The sequence below is a fragment of the Festucalex cinctus genome, chromosome 13 (assembly GCF_051991245.1).
Source record: "Festucalex cinctus isolate MCC-2025b chromosome 13, RoL_Fcin_1.0, whole genome shotgun sequence".
In the NCBI taxonomy this organism is placed as follows: domain Eukaryota; kingdom Metazoa; phylum Chordata; class Actinopteri; order Syngnathiformes; family Syngnathidae; genus Festucalex; species Festucalex cinctus.
In genome coordinates this window covers 9,286,554-9,309,578 of record NC_135423.1, presented here as the reverse complement: position 1 = coordinate 9,309,578, position 23,025 = coordinate 9,286,554, and the positions used below count along the sequence as shown (strand labels likewise).

The 23,025-nt window shown below is 41.7% G+C and overlaps 1 protein-coding gene across 1 annotated transcript in view; it reads left to right on the top strand.

The window, feature by feature from the left end:
• The window catches only part of traf4a (tnf receptor-associated factor 4a), a 31,788-nt gene extending 21,853 nt beyond the window's left edge, over positions 1 to 9,935 (top strand). Inside the window, exons 2-7 of the mRNA XM_077541033.1 lie at positions 1,123 to 1,174; positions 2,914 to 3,018; positions 3,583 to 3,744; positions 5,018 to 5,179; positions 5,757 to 5,912; positions 7,182 to 9,935. Of these exons, the coding sequence (XP_077397159.1) occupies positions 1,123 to 1,174; positions 2,914 to 3,018; positions 3,583 to 3,744; positions 5,018 to 5,179; positions 5,757 to 5,912; positions 7,182 to 7,814 (1,270 nt within the window). The 3' untranslated portion in view covers positions 7,815 to 9,935. The remainder of the gene's footprint in view (positions 1 to 1,122; positions 1,175 to 2,913; positions 3,019 to 3,582; positions 3,745 to 5,017; positions 5,180 to 5,756; positions 5,913 to 7,181) is intronic.
• Positions 9,936 to 23,025: the final 13,090 nt, after the last annotated feature.

Sequence of the window (23,025 nt, the reverse complement as noted above, 5' to 3'; positions counted from 1 at the left end):
TTAATCAACTCAACGCGGATGAAAAGGCGAGCAAACTAGCGTCCGGTTTAAGGTTACACATGACGGCTAACACTACGGTTAGCTCACTGTAAGCCCCGTTGAGATGCTTCCGGTAACAATTTCAAAATAAAAGTGCTTCAATGCATTGATCTACATATACTACTTGGTCAATGAAGTTTTATTTTGAAATTTGGTTTCTCACAGCCCCGTGTACTGTCATGCATACTGCCGTTATCTTGATTACGACTATCTCAGCGGCTATCCGAGGCAGAAATGTCGTTTCAGCTCTACTATTATTAATCGTTTTTGTACGATTATGCCTATTTTGTAATCGTAGAGGGTAATAATCGAAATCGTAATTGAATTTCGATTAATTGCACAGCCCTAAATGATTCTTTCACTATTTGGCCTGCGCGCTATTCCTGTGGTCCTTGGTGGCCCCTGCCCCTTCTTCACATGCCGACCACATTTCATGCCGTCAAGTCAAACGGACTTTTCCCAAAATAATTCCGATCAGCACAATCACCAGCCGCCACTCACTACAGGCTTCATATTCAGTCAGCTCTTAAAGATGCAGTCGCGCAACCGTGACTGAGTGTAAACTTCTCAGTGCTGAGTGGACTTTCAAATCCTTTCTAATCGATTGACCCTGTTGTACAATCCTTGGTGGCTTGTTAATTGGTCGCCGGGCTCCCTGCTGACACAGTGACCCTAATGGAGGACATTTACAGCTGTCTCGTCATGTGTTAACACCCGCTTCCCCCTCCCTTTCTCTCGGTCTCACATGCACACACACGGTGGTTTCGCAGCAGCTGGGTTGAAAGTACACACGGTCATGTGCCTCAGGTGACGTCGCAGCCAGCTACATCATAAGAGGCAAACACCAACTGCTTCATTAGCTCCCACATCATTAGCCACACACATGCACACGTGCGCTCGGCTCAAAGTTGACATTTGATTGGACGCAGCGTTTGCACGTGCTTGACTTCCTTGAGATGACGTTCAAGTACAAAGCACAAACAAAAGTCTTGCACGTTGATTCCAGTTGCTCAAAGTGTTGATTGATGTGATCCAACTTTATTATTATTTGAACAACCTTTTGTTTGTTTCTTGTTGTTGCAGTGAGGGAGTCTTCAAGTGTCCAGAAGACCAGCTACCTTTGGACTATGCCAAGGTAGGACAAGCTTCTCTGGACCCGGTTTGGGCAATATGGCCCACTTCCATCTTTAATTGTATTACCAACAGTTCTTTAATGTTTGCTGCGTTCATTTAGCATTATTTCCCCTAAAATTGGTTCATATTGTAGTGTTTTGTTTTTATGAACTTATCTCGTGGCGTAATTTGTTAGTTGATTACATTGAGCTGTACACACATTACTAGAGCTTGGACTCACCTAAAAAATTAGCCACTGAATGACCAAATCAGCTCAAACAGGTTACTTGATGTACTTTTACCAGAAAATGCGTCCAATTAAAAATTCAGTTTGATGTTCAGTGTTTCAAAAATTATTACAAAGCCAAATTCACTTATCTGCTTCCAACGTATCGGAGTGTAGCCAACAAGGGCACGTTGACGCAGAATATCAACAAAATGTGAACATATTTAATTGAAAATAATTTTTAATAATTTTTTTTCTCTTTTTTTTTTTTTTTTTTTTTTTTTTTCTCTTTGGTCCCATATTAAATCCATCTACTGAGCTGCTAGCTTCATCCTAGCTAATGCTAAGCTAGTTCATCTATCAGGTCTGGGATTCAAGTTTGAAAAATGTTTTTCGTTTGTTGCTAGCACGTCCAACAGCGATGAGTTAACAGGCCCAATATTCCCATAACGACTTCTGGGCAGCCGCTCGAATGTAGCGCATATTTTTTCTTTCTTTTTTTTCCCGTTTTGGACCTGGATTATTTGACGCCTCTGATTTCTAATATCAGATGTAGCCTTTGAGCACAAAAGTCTTCACCCTTCTGTTGTACGGTGGCACCTTGCCAATTTAATGAGTTCTATGAATCACTTTTGCCCGTTGAAATAAAGTCAAGCTGCAGTTGGCTATTTAGCGCACGCGTACGTCTGCTGCAATCTCCTTGTGAGTGTTTCCATGTTGCATTTATGTGTGTGGCAGCTTGTCCCATTCAAATCAACGGATGAGAGTGCATTGCCGACTGTCGGTAACTCAAAAAACTAAATTAGGCCCCTCGTATAACAGAGATACTTGACTGGTAGTGTTGGCGTGTACAGCTAACCGCATTTTCCGCTATTGCACACAAAAAGACAAGAAAGGCACAACAACCACTTGAGTCAGCTTGCGCCTTGGGGGAGGCAAATGTCGTTACTTGCAGTCAGCGTCTTTCCCTCTTGACACCGGTGTGCAAATAAGGGCCCATTGTGCATCAACTGCGCCTGCGAGACTTTTGCCGAGTCGCCAAATATGACACCCAGGCGCCCGGCCGCTTTATTAGGGACCCTCCTTGCACGCTGTTTCCTGCTTGTCAGTCGCCTGCAAACGAGCCTGGCGCTCTACTTTTAGGCTGAGTGCAAAAGGGGCAGTCAAGCGTTAATGCCGCAATGAAAGAAAGTGATGAGGACGGCGAAATGTTACTCGAGACTGCTGCACTTTGTTCCCTTTACAATAACTTAGGTTATACATTATTTCTTGCCATTTTTTCACACCTCCTGCAGGATTTATTTTATCACGGTATTTTCTTATATTTAGGTTTGATTTGCTTTTATTGTTTGTTTGTTTGTTTTTTTTATCTTCATTTTCATTTCTACACAACAAAAGATTTTAGCCATGTTCTTATGTATGAATTTGACATACTTCCAACTTTTATTTAATAATGTTTTGGATTTTATTTTTTTATTTTATTTGAAATTGAAGTAGGCTGAAAAGCATGCTTTTATTTTATTTTATTTTTTCAGATCTACCCGGACCCGGAGCTGGAGCAGCAGATTTTGGCGCTGCCCATCCGCTGCATCCACAGCGAGGAGGGTTGCCGCTGGACCGGCCAGATGAAGCAGCTGCAGGTGACATTTTCACCCTCTGCATTATGTCCGGGCCTCCTCTGGATTTCTCTTGCGCATGGTGGCAGTTGATCTCAAAGAACTGGGCTGCAAAATCTGGGGAATTTTTGCACTTGCACACTTTCCATGGCAATTAACAAGAGTTTATGGGAGTATGAATAAGGCAGGAATTTACAAAATTGAATTCAGTGTTCAATTTATTGAAGTTTAGACAATCTCAGAAGTTTTTGGGTGGACGGCGTTTCACAGTGCAGATGAGCAACGACTCCAAACGTATTGCAAAAACAACCAGACAGAGAAGTGGAATGTTTATGCTTGCAAATGGCAACAACAAGCAGGAAGTGATGACAATTGCAGTCCCGAGGGACGAAATCAAGCCAAGTATTCAAAAGCCAAAGTTGGATTTCTGGCTCCTCAGTTGTCCCATTACTTTTGGTCACGTCAGAAGTGGGAGACGCATAAGCAAAACCGCGCCGCGCTTCGTTTCTACCGCGCTCAGTTACGGCGACTAACTGGCGAGCAAGTGACACGCTCTTTTTCTCCGTCTGTGTCCGTGACCTCCCCCAGGGCCACTTTTCCACCTGCGCCTTCAACGTGATCCCCTGCCCAAACCGCTGCTCGGTCAAGCTGACTCGCCGCGACCTCCCCGACCACCTGCAACACGACTGCCCCAAGCGCAAAGTCAAGTGCGAGTTCTGCGGCAGCGAGTTCACCGGCGAGGCCTATGAGGTAAAAAAAAAAAAAAAAAAAAAAGTGTGGTGTTGGGGGGTCGGTCCTGGCTGTTTGTCTTTCCTCCTCCGGGGTGTCATTAGTACACCATGGTATGAAACGTGCTCTTTGTTTTAGTGCGCCGGGTGACCGATGTGTTTTGAAATAACCTGACTCAAGTCTTTCACTGTTTACTCTCCGAGTCACATGACTGCTGCTAATACGGTCAAAACCTTCACGAAGCGTCCAGATACTCTTTTTTTATTATTATTACTATTATTATTAATATTATCATTATTTTATTTTATTTATTTATTTATTTTTAACAACTACAATAATCTGATTTTCAACAAGGTCGTCCATGCTTAAAAATTGAAGTATTATCCATATAGCCATTTGATAGATTGGGATTTTTTTTATTTTTATTTTTTATTTTTTTAAACAAAACAGTTTGGGGCTGTCGACACTCGAGCCTTTATGGGAGCTGTCGCCGCTTCCCGGTGTGACCTGGCATGAATTGGCTCATTACTCAGCTCTTATATGTGAGCATAAACAACAGGTATAAAAATATAAAATAGTCACCACCATAAAAACTAATCACCTGTCATGGATAAAATGTGAGGGGATGGTTGACCAATCAGAAGGAAGCAAGTTACAGGCCACATTATTTGGTTCACAGTGTAGACAATGGTTGGCAACTTTAGCCCCAAAATTCTTTTCAGCATCAAAATCATCTAAATTAAAGATACCACTGCATGTTTAGTTTTTTTTTCTCATGGAATCAATTAAGTGCTCCAGAACAGTACAAAATCTTATTTCTGCATGTTACAAAATTTTGAACTTTGGAAAAAAAACAATTGGTTGAAGCTTATGTTCAAATAAAATGTATTTTAATAATTTCTCGGAAGCACGTAACATTCTACGTCCTTACTTGGCTTCACCTTTCTTTGATTTTCCCACGGCTTCCCTAGGTCAAATCACATAGCTCAATAAATGTTGCCTGCACCTGGTGACGACGGCAGTTGTATCGCATGTTTTGAGCAAAAAAATAAATAAAAATGATTTATGTGAATGTTACAGGATTGTCATAATCTTCACATTTCCAGTCAGATTTGAAAAAGGTGCAATCTAAAATAAAAACAAATGTTTATTGCGGAATCATTTGTTTTCCAAAGACACAGCGAGCCACCAGTTGATGACTCCTGCTAAAGTCAGAACATTTCTTATGTGTCGTTTTCATCTTTGATTTTGTAGCTCATGCTGTGTGTGTGTTGTTTTTTTTTTTTTTTCCCAGAACCACCAGGGCGTGTGTCCCCAGGAGAGCGTCTACTGCGAGAACAAATGCGGGGCTCGGATGATGCGTCGGCTGCTGTCACAACACGGCATGGCCGAGTGTCCCAAACGCACGCAGCCGTGCAAGTACTGCGGCAAGGAGTTTGTCTTCGACACCATACAAGTGAGTTTGCTCAAAACATGCCCTAATTCTTAGTGCTTTTCCTTCTGATGTGCCCGCCTTGGCCACTGGGGGGCAGTGTAATTCTCTGCAGTCATGCAGATACAAACAAATAAGAATAGTACTGCTTCTTCTTCTACTACCTTAAGCGACTTATTTAGATGTTGGTAGTTGGTGACATTTTTAAGATTTCACTTTTAATCTCGTTGAACTCCTGCGCAACCACAAATAAATTTGATCTTAACGTTATGAACGGGAATTTCTTTGTATTTCCCCGGCCAGCACAAATGCAAAGTCTCCTGCATTTGTTGTTTAGGCCATCGTCATCCATCTTTGATGGCAGGTTGTGGCAGCTGTTGTTTGGATGGCTGTCCGAGTGTCTTGTGTACACATCTGGGCCGACGCGAGAGAGTAAACATCTCGTCCCCCCCACTCACATACTAGTCGTCACATTCCGCTTTGGTCACTTACAGGTGTGCGAGCCAATAATTAGTTTGGATTGGGATTCAGATATGTCACCAATTTAGCGGCACTCGATTGTGTGTTTTTAAAATGGACCCCGCTGGCTCGTTTTCCACAGAACCACCAGTACCACTGCCCCCGCTTTCCCGTCCAGTGTCCGAACCAGTGCGGCACGCCCAACATCGCCCGCGAGGACCTGGCCAACCACGTGAAAGACAACTGTGGCAGCGCCCTGGTTCTCTGCCCCTTCAAAGACGCCGGCTGTAAACACAGAGTAAGTCCAACCACTTCTCTCTATTCTTCTTCTTCTACTTCTACTACGATTCATTACAATTTTGTAAATCTAAAAAGGCTGTATGGCTTTATAATGACATGATGACCTTTTCCTTTGACCCCATTGTTCTATGATGTGTTTATGTTGTCGTTTTTCACTTTCCTGTTTTTGGTATCGCTCAGCTGTATATTTCAATGTTCCTGTAAGCCTGTATTATTTTTTGTTTGTTTATTATTATTATTATTATTATTATTATTATTATTATTATTATTATTATTATTATTATTATTAGGGCTGGGTATTGATTAAAATTTCCTGATTAGATTTTGATTCACAAGAGTTCAGTTCAATTCAATTTCGATTTTTTTTTTCCCCAATTCAATTTGATTTACTTCAGTTCGGTCTGATATTAATTAATTATGGAGTATCAATTCTTCTTAAATATCAAGACATGATAAAAAAAAAAAAAGCCACAAACATTACATTCCAAATTGAATTTTGCAGAGGCAGTAGCTGGTTAAATGGTTGATTTATTAATGAAAGTAACACACAAACATTGACATCGGCATGGATGAGATGAAAATCAGTAATTGTAAATATAAATTAAAGAATTGTCATGAAGTGCAATAAATCAGGTCTTTCATAAATATAAAATAAAACATTTCATGTGAATAGTAAATCACAAGAAAACATTAAGATACAAAAAAAATCCGGCCTTTAAAATTCTATTTTCTATTAAAATAATTGGTTCATTGATGTTGTCAATATTTATCAACTCTTTAAGACTCTTTTGTGATTCGGGTCTATAGAAATAAACTTGACTTACTTTTCAAAAGCAGCATGAATTACTTTTAATTTAAATTCTAGTTCCTGCCATTTGAATTTGAATTGCAATTTGTGCTTCCACAGCTTAATTCCAATTGAAATTCAAATTCAAGAAAGAAATTGGAATTTAGGGTTCAATTCAGTGTTTACTTTGTGTTTGCTTCACAAAGGGTTCTAAAACTGATACGATCAATGCTAACGCGTGTTAGCGTTACGCTAGTGGGACATTCATCGAGCAGTTAGTTTGGAATAAGAGTAAACTTGTGCTGGGAGTGGCAGCAAACAGCTGGAAAATGTACTTTTCCTTTTCTCCGAAACAATTTAGGGTTCACCCTCCATTCGGTTTGCGTCAGAAATGCTATGAATACATTTTGAGAAGCTCTGTAAGATTTGATGACGGCAAAATAAGCCGAGTGTTTAACACAGGCGGGTCTTGTTCCGCAGTGCCCCAAGCTGGCCATCGGCCGGCACCTGGAGGACAGCACCAAGTCGCACCTGACCATGATGTGCAACCTGGTGGGCCGCCAGCGGCAGGAGATCCTGGAGCTGCGGCGGGAGATGGAGGAGCTGTCGGTGAGCCACGACGGCGTCCTCATCTGGAAGCTGAGCGACTACTCGCGCAAGCTGCAGGAGGCCAAGCTGCGCAGCAACCACGAGTTCTTCAGCCCGCCCTTCTACACGCACCGCTACGGCTACAAGCTGCAGGTGTCGGCCTTCCTCAACGGCAACGGCAGCGGCGAGGGCTCGCACCTGTCGGTCTACATCCGCGTGCTGCCCGGCGAGTACGACAACCTCCTGGAGTGGCCCTTCGCCTACAAGGTCACCTTCTCCATCCTGGACCAGAGCGACCCGTCGCTGTCCAAGCCGCAGCACATCACCGAGACCTTCAACCCGGACCCCAACTGGAAGAACTTCCAGAAGCCGTGCAGCGCCCGCAACTCGCTGGACGAGAGCACCCTGGGCTTCGGCTACCCCAAGTTCATCTCGCACGAGGAGATCAAGAAGAGGAACTACGTCCGCGACAACTGCGTCTTCGTCAAGGCTTCCATCGAGATCCCGCAGAAGATCATGGCTTGAGCAGAAGCTGCGAAAACCTGGACAACCCTTTACATACTTCCTACCTGACTGACTCTGAAGACAGAACCCACAAGAAAATCGCCTTGGAAATCAAACAGTGCCTAGAAGTTGATCGTTTTCTTTGTAATCTCCGCTGACAGATCATGGACATGATAATAAAGGGAGGTGGGTGGGGGTGAAGGACTCCACTCTGCATTTAAGAGATTCAACCTTGGATGGGTGGAAGCAAAAGTAGAGAAGGTCGAATCCCGCCTGCCTCGTGTTTACATGCTCTTGTAGCCCACCAGTGGACTGGTGCGAAAGTGCAGCTCCGTCATTCACCCTCTATGCAAACTTCAGACAAACCTCTCCGGACGTGACTGCTCCCTTCCGAGGGACCTCGAGTTTCCACCGTCGGACCACGCCTCGCATCCTACCTTGTCGTGTCCCCGCCCACGTGAGGTTTCTCGCAGAAAAGGGAGGAGCAAGAAGCGCCTTGTGTCGACCTTGGTCCGTTTTTCATCCGGTTAATTTTGCCCCCTTAGTTCTCTTAACACATAATTCACCAGGCTACCGCTCCGAAAAAGAATCCGTTGCAATTGGTTGTGATCGGAAAAGGATCCCATCCAATCAGGTTTGTCCGTTACCTGTATAATGTTGACCATTAGCATCGTCTTAAATAATCCAGTATTTGAACAATTCTCAACACAAGTTGATGAATCTTGAATATTCTTCACCCAAAGCTCATTTTACTTGGCAAAGTGTAGTTTGGACCCACAAAAACAAGGCTCAAGAAGCCGTTCGAAAACACACCAAAAGACTGCAATTTTGATTTGAATCAAAAACGTTTTCATTTTGCCAGGTTTCAAGGGTCCTTCCAAGGTGGATTTGTGCTGGAGATTTACAGGGCAGGTGATGCTAAATTGTGACGATTTTGAGTTTTCCTTACTTTATGTGGCTTTATCCTGGCAGACGACTCATCATAAAACACAAAAGTAGTCAAACTACTTCTGGCAAATTTTCAGGAAAATTTAAATTGTGTACACTAGTTGGACGAGTGACATGAAAACGTATTGAAGAATTAGAATTTTTGTCATTGCATGTCGGCAGAGCTCGGCGACGAAATTTGATGACTCAACATAAAACCTTCCTGTTTGCGTTCTTGTGACCAAGAGGAGAAAGGAGCAATGTCATGTGACTTGTTTTGTTTTGTGAAACGAAAGCTTAGCGGGTGGTGGCGGGGGGAGACGGACCATAGAAAAATGTACTTCTGCATCCTTAATAAAGGCCAGTCGGACCAGTTAGTGTGATTCAAACATGCATTTAAAAGTGAAGGAAAGCCATGTGGCCTTTTTATACAGTATGAGCTTGCATGAGAGGGCAAACGTAACACACGTGCATGCTACATGTGCTAACACCTGGACCACATTTTGTACTGTAACCTGTTTTCTTGAAAAGTTCCATAACTATTTTGCCCCACCCTTATTTTGGAAGCGTTTTAAGAATAGTTTTTATTAACATTCTTTCTTTTTCTTTTTTTTTTTTAACGGAAAATGTGAACATTGCGTGTGGCCACGTTAACCTGTTCAACGAGACGACGTGTTGATATTTGACTGTGTATTGTTTTACATACATCGCGTCTCCATCACAGCGCCACTACGGAGGACTGTAAAATGTACATTACACCTACAACAATGGAACATGTAAATGTGAATATGTCATGTACAATACAGAAGCACATTCTGTCCTTTGTCTTACTACACACACACACACACACACACACTGATTTCCTCTCATAATGCCAGCTGATATTTTACAGTGATTGCAAAGAAGTTTTTGTACGATTCTGTATTTTTAAGGTCGGGGGGGGGGGGATCCTTTCTTGCTGTTTTATACTTTTTCGGTTTAAGAGTCAGGGTCGACTTGGAGAGTCTGTCTGTGCGTCTCACGTGTTTGAGCCTCACGTGTTCTGTCTATATTATTTCCCCCCATTCTGAAAACAGAAAACATAAGTATTTATTTTTCAAGCGCTGCCACAGCCAGTCGATGCAGATGGCGCAGAAAAAGTTTTTACGTGTTGTCTGATGAGTGCTTGTCAATTTCCTAATTGAAATAAAAATACCATATACTGTGTTTTAAAAATGGCGTTCACTTGCTTTTGTATGAGTGTGTGTGTGGTGGGGCGCGGGGTGGGGGGTGTAATATGCGTACAATATAGGGACAAAAGCACTCTGGATAAATAAATTTTTAACGTGTCAATTTGGGGCAGACTGCAATATAAAAAAAAAAAGATTTATACACACACATATATATATTAAAGATTGTATTTGTCAAGTTTTTACAACCAGTACAATAATTACCTCATGACAGTATATTGTGTAATGTTTATAGTAAATTTCTCTAAGTTTAACACTAACGCTCTGCATCGTTAGCGTTTTAATCACCATCCCCAATGACCAAAATTCTGTCAAATGACGGCCCTAATCGGATCACGGCACGGTGGAGTCGTATGCTTCCTCACCTGGGAGACCACGTTTGTTTGTGTGAGTGAAAAAATACAACAAACAAACCACCACAGCCTTCCCACGGAGCTCACACTCACAGGTGTGCTGTACAACTTGTGCGTGCTTGCCTCGTGATGACGTCATAGGTGTTTGCGGAAGTGACCATTTTGCCGCCTTTACAAGAAACTAGCTTCAAATACGGCTTGGGTGACGTACTTTTTCCCCCCTCCAACGAATAAAAAAAAGATGTGTCGAAATTTCTAAAAGGCAGTGATGAGAAGAAAGGGACAATGAGATAGAAAGACAGGGCGGTGATAGATGCACAACAACAGCAATTTGAGGTAAGTTGTGTTTCGTTTCTCATTTAGTCTGTCTGAGTATCTATCTATCTATCTATCTATCTATCTATCTCATGGAATCATGGATGGATAGATAGACTGACCGACAGACAGAATCTATCTGTGATTAATGTAGCCTTGTGTGTGACCTCCTTCAAAATGCTCTCGTAGGATTATCAAAAAGTAATCCCATTACTCAGACAAGCTGTTACACACACACGCGCACCCCCGCGCACACACGAAAGTGTGTGAACATTTCTTCATGACGTATGGCTGATTTATGTAGACAAAAAAAAAATGGTGTCGACTGTCGACAAAAACTATGGAAACAAGCAGCTGTAAAATATGAAATGCAAATATGTTGCTGAAAAAAAAAATGAGGTAAGCTACCGTAACATTATGCACAGTGTGAACATTTGCATGAGGGATTTCTTTCCCTTGCCCACTTTGAGAATGTGGTCAGGGCAAGATATAACACTTGTGCTTTTCTTCCCACACGGTTTTGTTTTCTTGTGTTTTTGCGTTAGGCTGACATTGTGAGGACCAACGTAAACCCCCATGCCAGAGATGGCCACCCATCTTTAATAAGGCCTTTCTGTGGGCACCCACTGTGAAACCCATAATCTGCTCTATGCAGTACTTAAAAAAGGACCACGTGGAGCACAGAGTGTGGGCCAAAATTGAAATATACTGTGCATGTCTTTGATGCGATTTTGATTGCAGCTTTTGTTGTCATATGTATGCAATTTAAAACACCAATATCGCGTTTCTGGCAAGGCCCAGAGTCCATTTTGAGTCAATTGACAATATCATGAATATAACATAAGCTATATGTTGGCGACAATGATGGTCCAAAAATGCAACAAATAGCAACAAATGGTTCACGATTTAGTCAAGACAGCCATTATGCAGCTTGTCCCACTTCAAATGATCTGTCATTGTAATCATATTCAACCATGAGAGACAAAATGTGGGGGAAAAAAAGCTTACTGCACTTGAAAATGTATGGATAGATGAGTGGATTGAATGCCATTTTTCTCAGGCAATCCTATTGATGGCAAAATCGGGTTTTGTTGATGCAATGCCATCCTGTTGTGACTTTAATCCTATTCTGACCACTTTCAATGTCATTGTCATCGTCAGCATCTTTTTTTTTTTTTTTTTTTTTGCCTGAAACTCTTAAATGCTGTTTGTCACAAATTTGCATCAAACCCCATCTGATCCAAATACAGCCAAAAATAGCATCTGTATTCCGCCGCTGCCGGTTGATACTTTACCAACACAGAGTTCAGAACCTTTTGCAAGCATTAGTTTGTCTGCTTTCTGGTTGGAGGAGACACTACATTCTTTTTTTGGACTGCTAAGATCGACTCGTGCTACGCAGCCATTTTTCGACTGCAAACTTTGGTAATCTGTCCGATTTGAGGTAAGTTGTGATAAAACGTCCCATCTTAATGTGGACTTGTATCGTTGTCATGTTTAGATATTTTACAAATTAATTTTGTTGCTAATTAGCTACATTAGGCCACAATGGCTTTTCTCTGGCTGCGAATACGCTGCTGTATATCGACAACTTTAAACATGCACGCACATTTTATTTACAAACTGACACTGTAGTTACTATCCGGAACCATTGAAAACATGACGTTTAGATATAAATGCCATTTCTGTTCATTATTTTTCTGTAGAACTAGAAATGAACACAATGATCTTCTATTCAAAGTGAGCACTTGTGTAAACTGCCACTCTATAGTTAGTATCTGGAGGTATTACAGAAATGCTGATTAATTTCTGTTCATTATTTTTCTGTTGAAGTAAAAAATAACGCACGCAAAGGACCTCGGCTCAAACCAAGGCTCCTACTGTACAGTGATAGTGGGGACACTGATGAAGAATATACAAACGTAAGTTTGTAAAGCCAGGAGTAAAGGTAGGTTTTTGGCTTTAATCATTGCTTGTGTTTTGTCAAAGGTATGCTTGTTGTTGCTAATTTGCATCATGCCTAAATAAATTCATATCTATTTTATGTGCTTACTCAAACTGGCGTTTTGCAAGTAAGATATTTTTATGCTTTGTATGTATTTGGGATTCCTGACTAGGAACAGCTAATATAAGTTGGCAGGCAGTTGGTGCACAGTTGCACACAATTGATATTATTTTTATTAAAGTGAAATTTGCAATTTTAAAGACTGTTTTGTTTTCCAAATTATGTCAATACATGCATGGAGCAATTTATTAAAACGACAATCGGCTTTTTCTAAATACATAAAAAAATAATAATATAGACAATATTATTTTGTCAGTTAGTATTATGTAATTTTAAGGACAAATAAATATCAGAGTACATATTAATGGACATAAAATGCCTTATAATGAGATATAAAGCATTTTCCATCTGCCACAGCTCTAGAAACAATGTCTGTAAATCACCAGTTTTCCATTCACACGTGACACGTAGGAGTCTTGTGAAGAAGAGGAAATCGCCAAATCTTCAACAGATGGTCAGATTATCCCTAGTGCTTAATGCCAACACTGACTTTTTGAAGGTAAAAGGGGCACTCTGAGCCCAAGCTTTACCTTCAGGTACGGTTTGTGTCACTATACATTGGTGTATATTTTACACAGTACTGTCTGACTTTGGATTTACACTTACGTGAAACTCACATTACGTTAAACGCCTTTGAACTATTGATGGTGTAGCACTTCACATCGCTAGCAAATTGAGTAATTGTCAAAAATAATTTCTGATGTTAATTTTGTGCTTTATTTGTAGCCATTAATTTTCGTACTCTTCATTGCAATAAAACTGTGTCGGTCCTGTGAACTACACAACATTGGAGTGCTTGGTGGAAACGTGGCTTGTTGTGGGGGTGGTGTGTAGTGAAACACGCAGCGCAACCTTCTCCTCCTCTTCCTCTTCTCTTGATGTGCACTCCCACATCTGTGCCGGCTCAAATATCAGCGCTGCTTCCCTCCGCGAGCATCTGCTGCAGGCCGAGGACACGCTGCCCCATTAAAAAAAAACAAAAAAAAAACATTGTTTTCATATCGTTTGTCATTGCTTCGCTTTGCCTTGTTGTTTGGTGTGATTTTCCTCTGTGGATGAATTAAGTATGTATACATGAGCCTCCATCTATCAGCCAGCGTAGCAGTCGGTTGACGAGGTGAACGAGGCTCCCTTCAGCCAAACTCTCCCGTGATTGGTCCAGGGGCAGAACATTCTGCCAATGGGATACTATCCGTGTGTCATCGTTGTCGGGCGGAGCCACCCTGACACCCAGGCTGTCGGTTATTGCCCTTATTTATGGTGTCCTCCTCGGCTTTAAGAAGGTGAAGTGACGCCTAAGTGCAAGTGAAATGTGCAAAATGGGTCTTAAGCCGTTTAAAAAATTTACTGAAAAAAAGTCCCGAGTAAATAATCTTAAAAGAATCAATAAAACTGATTGCTCGCCCAGCTCAGTGAGTGGTAGAATGTCCGCCTGCCAAGAGACTGGGAGGTCGTGGGTTCAGTCCCTAGCCGGGTCATACCAAAGACGATAGAAATGGGACCCATTTGCCTCCCTGCTTGACACTCAGCATTTAAGGGCTGGAATTGGGGGGTTAGATTGCCAAATGATTTCCGAGCGCAACTCCTGCTGCTGCTCACCACTCCCTCAGGGGATGGGTCAAATGCTACATTCATTATTGGAGTTTATTTAGTTAGTGGGACAACGCACACGCACACACGTTTGTCTTTGTATCATCGTGGGGACTTCTCATTGACATAATGCCTTTCCCTCACCCTTTCCCTAACCTCAACCATCAAAAATGATTGCCTACCCACATCCCTTACCCTAACTTCAACCATAACCCAATTCAAACCTAAACTCTAAAACCAAGTCTTGACCCTCAAAAAGAGGTCTGAGCTTGTGGGGACCACCAAAATGTCCCCACAATTTCAAGCCAGCCCCTACAATGGTAGTTAAACCTGGAAAAACACGCATGTATGGGCCCCACAATGTAATGTAGCAAAGACAAAGGCACAGTCACACACACACGTCAAGATAGAAGCGATTCAATTTCCCAGTAGAGGATAAATCGATGCATGTCGTAAATATTACATAGTTAAAGAGAGAAGATCAGGAGGCATTTAACTAAGATGTATTCGATGTAAAAGTTCATGAAAAATGGTACTCTAACAAATGTTTCAAAATTGACTTTTCAGAACAACTATGTGAAAATGTTAGAACATCTCACGCACCACGAGAGCCCACGCACCACAAGTGGTGCCACATTTGAAGAATTCCTGCTTTAGTGTATCGCGTGTGCGTGTGTTTTCGCTGTTGCACTAGGTGCCAGCTTGTGGATGAATTGAATTGAGCGGGCGTGCTTCAACAATGGACTGTAATTGCATTACCCTCATTAAGCGGGGACGCTATTGTCAGCCTGAGCTCTGCTAATTACGCGTGGAAAGTAGCAATTTGTGGCGACCGGATGGCGTACGGAAATCCAAGCCTTGACACACGTCAGGCATCCGGACAGGCAGATTTTCATTCAGGCTTTTCTCGTGGACAGCTCGTCTTTTTTTCAACTTATCGGTACATACATCTGGGCAACCGTTTTACGATCAGGAACTAGAAATAAGAACTTAGAAGAATAGGAAATTGCCTCTTTTTTTTTTTTTTTTTTTGTTGCAATTTGAAAGAAAAATGCCTTTTGGAATTTTGCGGGAAGATTTTACATACAAATTTACATTTTCATATCAAAAGTACGATTGGTATCAGTAATTACTCAAAAGTTGAGCACTCATACTGTATTAATCTGAAAAAAAAAGTGGTATTGAACATTCGTACTTATCACATTAAAATGAGAAACATAAATCACATTAAAACATGAAATTTAACGTTAAAATGAAATTAAAAATTTAAGTTAAAATTTATCACGTACTAATCTAATGTGATCCTGATGCTTTTTCTTTGGTGGTGTGGCAGCAATTCACTTGTGTGTATAAAATAACTTGTTTGGTTTCAGGATAAATCAAGCAAATTCCAGATCGGGGTAAAATCTAAACAGAAAAGTTTTGAATAATGTCACTGTCATTTGCTCCTTCTTTTTTATTTAAGAGGGGGAATTCAAATGTGTGTTTTTGTGAAAACAATCGTGAGATTCAGCCCTATTTAACCCACCAAAAAAAATCTGCAAAAGGAAAGAAATCCTCTCCACTCAAAGTGCTTCGAAAAGCTTCTTGAATTAATCCAAAGAAATGAACAGACACCAGCTTCTTTCTCGCCGACCTTGTGCATCTTAATTGTTGGCAGTTTTTATAATCCTGATGAAGGGATCTGCTCCAGCCTGCCTGCTTCTGATTAGCACTCCGCCATGTGGGCTGCAGTGAGGGGATGCCGAGGTGGGGATCCTGTGGTGGAGTTCACGAGGCTTTTTTGCGGATTGTCCCGGCTTTCCGGCGCGCACCGACTTGTGATTAGTGTTCTTTTTTTGTGATAATGACAGAGCTGAGTGATGGCAATTGGAAGAAATGTGGTACAGCGAGACGCAGCATTGATGGAGAAACCTTAAAACTGTAGAGAATCATTACGGTTTTTCTTGGCCCAAATTGAGGAGTAGTACCGTTCATTTCATGCCACATCTCCCACTGGCTCAAACAACCACTGTTTTATTAAGAGCATGGGTCGTTTTCATATCTTTTGATCAATAACAGTAAGGACAATTAAAAAAAAATCAATGGAGCCTTTTTCTTTTAATGCCTCACACATGACACAAAAGATTTTAAAGGGAAAGAGATGTGCCGCTTTGATTAGTGCTGAAAGTTGGTGGCTCTGTTCACATCCATCCACATTGGCCCAGTTGCACATGTCTTCCAAACTACCGATAGTGAGTCGCCTCTGCTCAGATTTAGACTGAGCCTGCCGCGAGACTTGCGCCTCACACAAAAATAGTGCCCCTAGTTTCAGAATGTTATTAAATGACATTTTCGTTAAGACAATCCTAAGATCTATATCATGGTGGTGGCCCACTGAAATACATTTTCTTATGGTCTCTCATTGTTTTGGCTGCAGGTCTTTTGGGCCACTGTGATTTAGGACCGCTCGTTCTCGGTGCCTTTGATTATTAGAGCCTCTGGTTCTTAAAGCCTGTGGATTCAGTGTCTTAATAGTCATGACTCTAAGAAGGAAAGGCTTCAAGGACCAGATAACTTAATGGTTCCTTTATGAAAGTTTTGAGGCCTGTTAGAGCAATTCGATCCTCTGTTGACTAGGTAGGGGCAGTGAGTCTCAAGGCCACGAGTTGTAGTGCTCAGCCAAGAGGTGGGAGTAAGTCAGATATGTCCAAGTTATCAGTGAGCTGGGTTTAGACCGTCGTGAGACAGGTTAGTTTTACTCAGATATATGTCCAAGTTATCAGTAATTCTCAAGTTTTGACTGTCATGTTTGAAGCTAGTCCCAAGATACTTTGGCAAAAACCATATTAAATCGCTACTAAATTTCAAGCAAGTCAAGTCATTACCTGGGTTCCTATCAGTCAAGCAATCTCTTTCAAATGACACTAGCTATGTGACTTGGGTCCCTCAGCTCTGCTTGATGTCATTCTTCAACCAAACAAGGCGCAGGTCTTGAAGGGTGAGGTGACAAAAGACAAAGTTCATCAGGCAGCATTGATGGCTCACCAGGGAGCCTTCCATCACTGACAAGGTCTGGCCCGGTGTAACTCCACTGCTGGTCTCGGGTTTCAGGCACATGGAGCACATGAGCCGCTAGTGGTGCTCTCGCGGGGAGTTGCAGCAGTCACCCAGTGTGTCGGCTTTGTTTTCTCTCCAAACACAATATACATTTAAGACTTGTTTTTGCAGGACGCTGCCCACTGCTTGCCGTCGAGACTTGGCTTGTAAAGCTGTCCGAGGAATGTCGCTGGAATTTCGCACCCATTGTAGCAAAGTCGGGGTCAACATGGAGGAAACTGCGGTGGCATTTTTACCGAATAGAAAATGATGGGGGCAGTGGTGGGAAGTAAGAGTATGATGGGTAGGGGGCAGTGGTGGGAAGTAAGAGTACACATACTTGTGACTGTTCTAAAATAATATATGCAGGTATCTGTTCTTTACTTGAGTAATTGCTTTTTTGGCCAACTTTTTACTTACTATTTGTTCTCGGGACCTCACAGTTGTCAAATCTAAGGCTTGGGGTCCGGAGCCAAACCACCACATTATTTTATGAAGTCACGTGTGTCTATTTCCTTTTTCTTTTGAAAAAGGAATTAGCTTGAGTACTATGATCCTATAGTTGGGATTCGTGCTTATTCTTGATTTTTAAACATTTTTAATGCCCTCTTGTGACTTCAGCGTCAAAGCCATTCAAGTTTGATGATTCACAGATTCGCTGGGACGGAGGCAAAACATTTACAAACATTCGAGCGGTGAAACATTAAACTCAACGCGGATAGTGATATGCTTACGGCTGACAAAAGAATGGTCGCGCAGCGGACGTTGAAACTGTTGGGAGCTTTCCCACACTTTTACACAATGTCAAATGCATTTATAAGGTGTGCTTGCGTGTCCAGAAAGTGTAATTGAGTTGTATTTCATGCTGTGCGCATGCTGTAGTAATGTGAATTAATCAGAGGCGGTAAAAGTATTCACACTTTGTAGTTAAGTTGAAGTACAGATGCTTTGAGGAAAAAAGGTAAAAGAAGTACTACTTTAACTCCTTTGCTTATCTAAAAGTAAAAGCTCAGAAATGTATTTACTCAAAGAATAAAAGTGATTCAAATTTGAATAACATCTTGGGATATTTTTGTAGGGCGGCACGGTGTTGACTGGTTAGCACATCGGCCTCCCAGTTCTGAGAACTCTGGTTCGAGTCCAGGCTCCGGCCTTCCTGGGTGGAGTTTGCATGTTCTCCCCATGCCTGCGTGGGTCTTCTCCGGGTACTCCGGTCTCCTCCCACATTCCAAAGACATGCACGGCAGGTTAATTGGGCGCTCCGAATGGTCCCTAGGTGTGCTTGTGAGTGTGGATGGTTGTTCGTCTCTGTGTGCCCTGCGATTGCCTGGCAACCAGTCCGGGTATACCCCGCCTACTGCCCAAAGCCAGCTGAGATAGGCTCCAGCACCCCCGCGACCCTTGTGAGGAATAAGCGGTCAAGAAAATGGATGGATGGATATTTTTGTAGCTGAGTATCCAACCGATCCTTGGTTTATGCTAGCAGATGAGAACAACATCCGGGTATTTTGTAGAGGTAGGCATTCCTTCAATATTGACGGAAGGTCCGTCAATCCGTCAATGATGGACGTCCCATATTGGTGACGATTGACAGGAAACTTGGAAAAATTTACGAACTTCTTCCGTCAATCAGCCAATAATTTAAGACAATCTGTCAATGACGTACGTCCCATGTTGGTGACTGATTGACGGAACACTGACAAATGCCCACTTCGAATGACGGTGACATTGGCATCATTTTGCCGAGCAATCGCCGAATGACGGGTTGACGGTTCGGCTTGAAATATTGACGGATTGACGATCGATGGGTGTCCTGACTGTTGACGATTGCCGAATGACGGAGGCTCAAAATTTATTGACACGCCCACCTCTGCTATTCCGTGCGTTCTTGCTTTCCACGTACTTTCAACTGGAGCAGTACTTGTGCCACGAGTGATAAAGTTTCACAAGATCCCAAGGACGTAAGAACGGGCAAGAATGCATATTGAGGAACGGCTACTGAAAGTCACCCATTTTGGTCTGAAGTGGACATTTATTTTAGGTAAGTGTCTTTTAAGTCCTTTGAGAGATAATAATAATGTGTTATCTCCGCCACTGAGGCCTTTAAAGTTTGTGGCCTGAAGAGAACGTCAAAGGGGGTGTCACACTCCTCCGTCATGTTGCTTTCATTTCAGCCGCGGCGGGGTAATATTAGCCGCTTCCTGTCAAGTTGGTTGTCACAGGCACATGGCGTGCTTGTGAGCGAGGGATGAGCATGAAGAAAAGAGGGCTAATTCGGGTCTTTGACGCCGACTCTTTGGGACACGCGTGAGTGACTCACACATTTTATATTAAATGCAGAAAGTCTGCAATATAATCTAGACCTCAGTGTTAAAACTGTAGGGGCCTGACTCATTCTGTGACTGTACATACATATATGTAGTTTATAGTCAGACATGTCGTCAATATACAGGGTTGTTTTTTATATTTAACATAGGCCACTCATTGGAACTTGGAAAACGTCAACACGGGCGTCCGTGCTTGACCCGCAGAGACGCAAGAGGCGGGAAGTTGCGACTTCTTCTGACTCCATCTGACAGATGGATGGAAGGGTCTCACCTTTGAACTCTATTCTGTAAAGATGGGAGCCATATGTTGTGTCCCTCGACTGCCACCCACCACTAGTAGGAAGCCCACCTCAGTGGATCCTGACCACAGATGTGATTTACGTAACGTCGGGTGTCCAACCTGTTCTGTTGGAGTCCTGTCATGCCGTTGGTGTGCTTGTAACAGTCAATAACACAGTTTGATGGATAACGTCGTCACTTCTAATCCTCACCTGCTGGACCCACAGGATTGATGTAATCCCTAAAAGAAAATTACATAACTTGGTCAATCTGATTACTCCAAATAAATGCAGGTGCCACCTGCATTTCAATTTGTATCAGTCATCACCCGGTCGGACTTTTGCTTTAACATGCACATCAAACCACAGTGGGGGACCACCATAAACATTTTGTTGTTTTATCTCTGGCACAAAAGTGAAGTTGAAGAATAGCAGATTAGTGTTGGTCTTGACCATTCTCCACGGAAAATCCAGAGTCTGTCCAGTCCAAGAACAAGACACAAGCTTCAAAATGTGGTCTCTACACCGATCTTGACTGTTATAATGATAATGATGTTGATGATGATGGAACAGGAAGAGGCAGCGTCCTGTCTGAGGTGAAAGAGCGACCTGGAGCATATCATTAACAACAATTCACCTCCTGACTCTTATCTGCTGGCCTCAGGTTTCACGCTTGTTTCTCTTTGTGCGAGTGCATGAGTGGTCGGACCGTTTTTGTCTGACGTGCTGAGAAAATCAACACAGGAAGTCCACAGGAAGTCCCTCGGCTCATACAGGAAGCAAAGACACGTGCCGTGTTGGAAGATAGAGGGAGTGGGAAAATAGCGGGCGATATTATCACCGATGCACTTTTCCACCGTTTCTTGAAAGGGATAGTAATACAAAATAAAAGTACTTGCAAGTAATATGTTTTACTATTCCGTGCAATTTTTATTTGTTAAAAACATGGTGGTGCTTTAGGGGTTACTGGGATGGATTGATGGCATTTCAATTTATATCGATGGGCGAAAAATAAATGAAGGTATGGATTCACTAGTGGCTTGCAATGTAGCTAAATAAATCCTTTACTGTGAATACGTTTGAAGGTCATGAGTAGCTTGGAAACGAATAATTGGACAATCCAGAAACCTTTTCCAGATCAGGTTGATTTTAATTAGGTCAGGGCTGTGTGATAAAATGTGAATACGTGAATGTAACGTATAGACTATAGACTGACACCTGTTTGTGCATGTGCGTGCATGCGTGCGTGTCAGCTTTTGCTTCCGGAAAGCCAAGTGTCATGGTTCAAAAGCCACGTCCATTCCTCTTTTTGCTCGGCGGTGTCACATTCAGACTGAAATCAAGACAACTTTCTTCTTGTCAAAGCTGCGCCGGCGTTTCAAAACAGTGGAACACACACTTGTATCACAAATGACACGGCACAAAGGCGAAAATCGATGATTGGCCAGACTGCCTCTCGACTTTGCCACACTAACCAACAGGTGACAAAGATATCCTCTGTTCATTTTCAACTGGAAAGCAAATGTCAAAAAGGAATAATGAGTATTTACGCCTCACTAACAAGAAAATAATAGTACGATGAAAATCAAGTTTTTCAATCAAAATAACCCCCCCTCCTCCAAAAAAAAAAAAGAACGTCACAATCTTGTTGTATTTCCAATAAAATGATCATCACATTTTTCAAGAATTAAGGTAAAATTTGACAAGAAAAAAAGAGGAATTGATTATAAACAAAGTTATAGGACCTTGTTTTCATAGATGCTTCTGCACCTGCTATGATTGGAGTTGCTTGAGACCACTCATACAGCAGCGTACATCGCCCTACCACAGATCCGCAAGCCAGCTTTGTAATATTACTGATATTTTGTCCAACCCAACTTGGCACAGTTGCAACATGCAGCGCCACACAGGATTTACCACAGCCAAAAAATAAATAGATTTTTACAGTCAGTCAAGTTGTTTTTAAACAATACGACTTTTTCTGTTACGTTGAAATTTAATTTTGTCCTGCTTTTTTCTTGAAAAAGATAAGACTTCATATTTGTAACATTACCTCTAGTGGTTGTCAAAAATATTTCCTGGGGGAAAAGAAGAGTAAGTTTGTAATATTATGAGTTTTTATTTAAAAAAAAGAAAAAAAAAAAAGAAAAAAAAAGTGATTTATTGTGTGAATGTAAATGTGTGGGAAAAAAAAAGCATAATATTGGGACTTTGCCACCAAACTAAGTATAAACATTTTTGTCCAAAATATTTTCTTGTAAGATTGACTGAAAGTGGCTAAGTGTAATTTTGTCAGATGCTTTATTTCTCATTTGATCGTCGCTAGCTGCAAATATTTTGCCTTTTGAACTTTGTTTGCTTTGAATACATCTTTGTTCAAAGCTGTCTCTTTTGTGTCTTTGCATTCGTTTTCTTTCACACTGTGCAACTCCCTTTCATCCTTGAAGATGCAACGCATTTCGCCAAGATAATCATCCACACACTAAGATAATCGATCATCGAGCATTACGATGCGCTCAATTTGAGCTTATGCCGCGTCTTATTTACGATGGCTGCCGTCGTGTGTTTACATCATGTAGCCTGAGCTTCCTGTCAATCAAGAAGCGTCCGCTGTGCTCGAGAAAATACAACTAGGCGAGAAAATAATCCGTGGAGGACACATGAAACATTTGTAGCGCATTGCTTGACGTGCCGCGTTGGCGTACAATAAAAGAAACAAAACACTCCCACAATAAAACAACAAAAAGAATATAAAGCAGATGCAGCCACATGAAAAAAGAAATCACAATAAAACAAGAAGAGCAGATAACGGTGTACCGTATTTTCTCAAGTATAATATGCAATTGGGTATTATATGCACCCACCAAAATCACTCTTCAAAAGTTGGTATTATGCTCTCCCAATTTGTATGTATATTGTATCGAGTATATTCATATTATCCATCCATTTTCTTAAACCGCTTATTCCTCACAAGGGTCACGGAGTATATTTATATAGCTATCTTTAATCTTTTTAAATTACTTTTTACTTGCTAATTTTAAACTACAGTATATTTTTATGTTAAATTGAT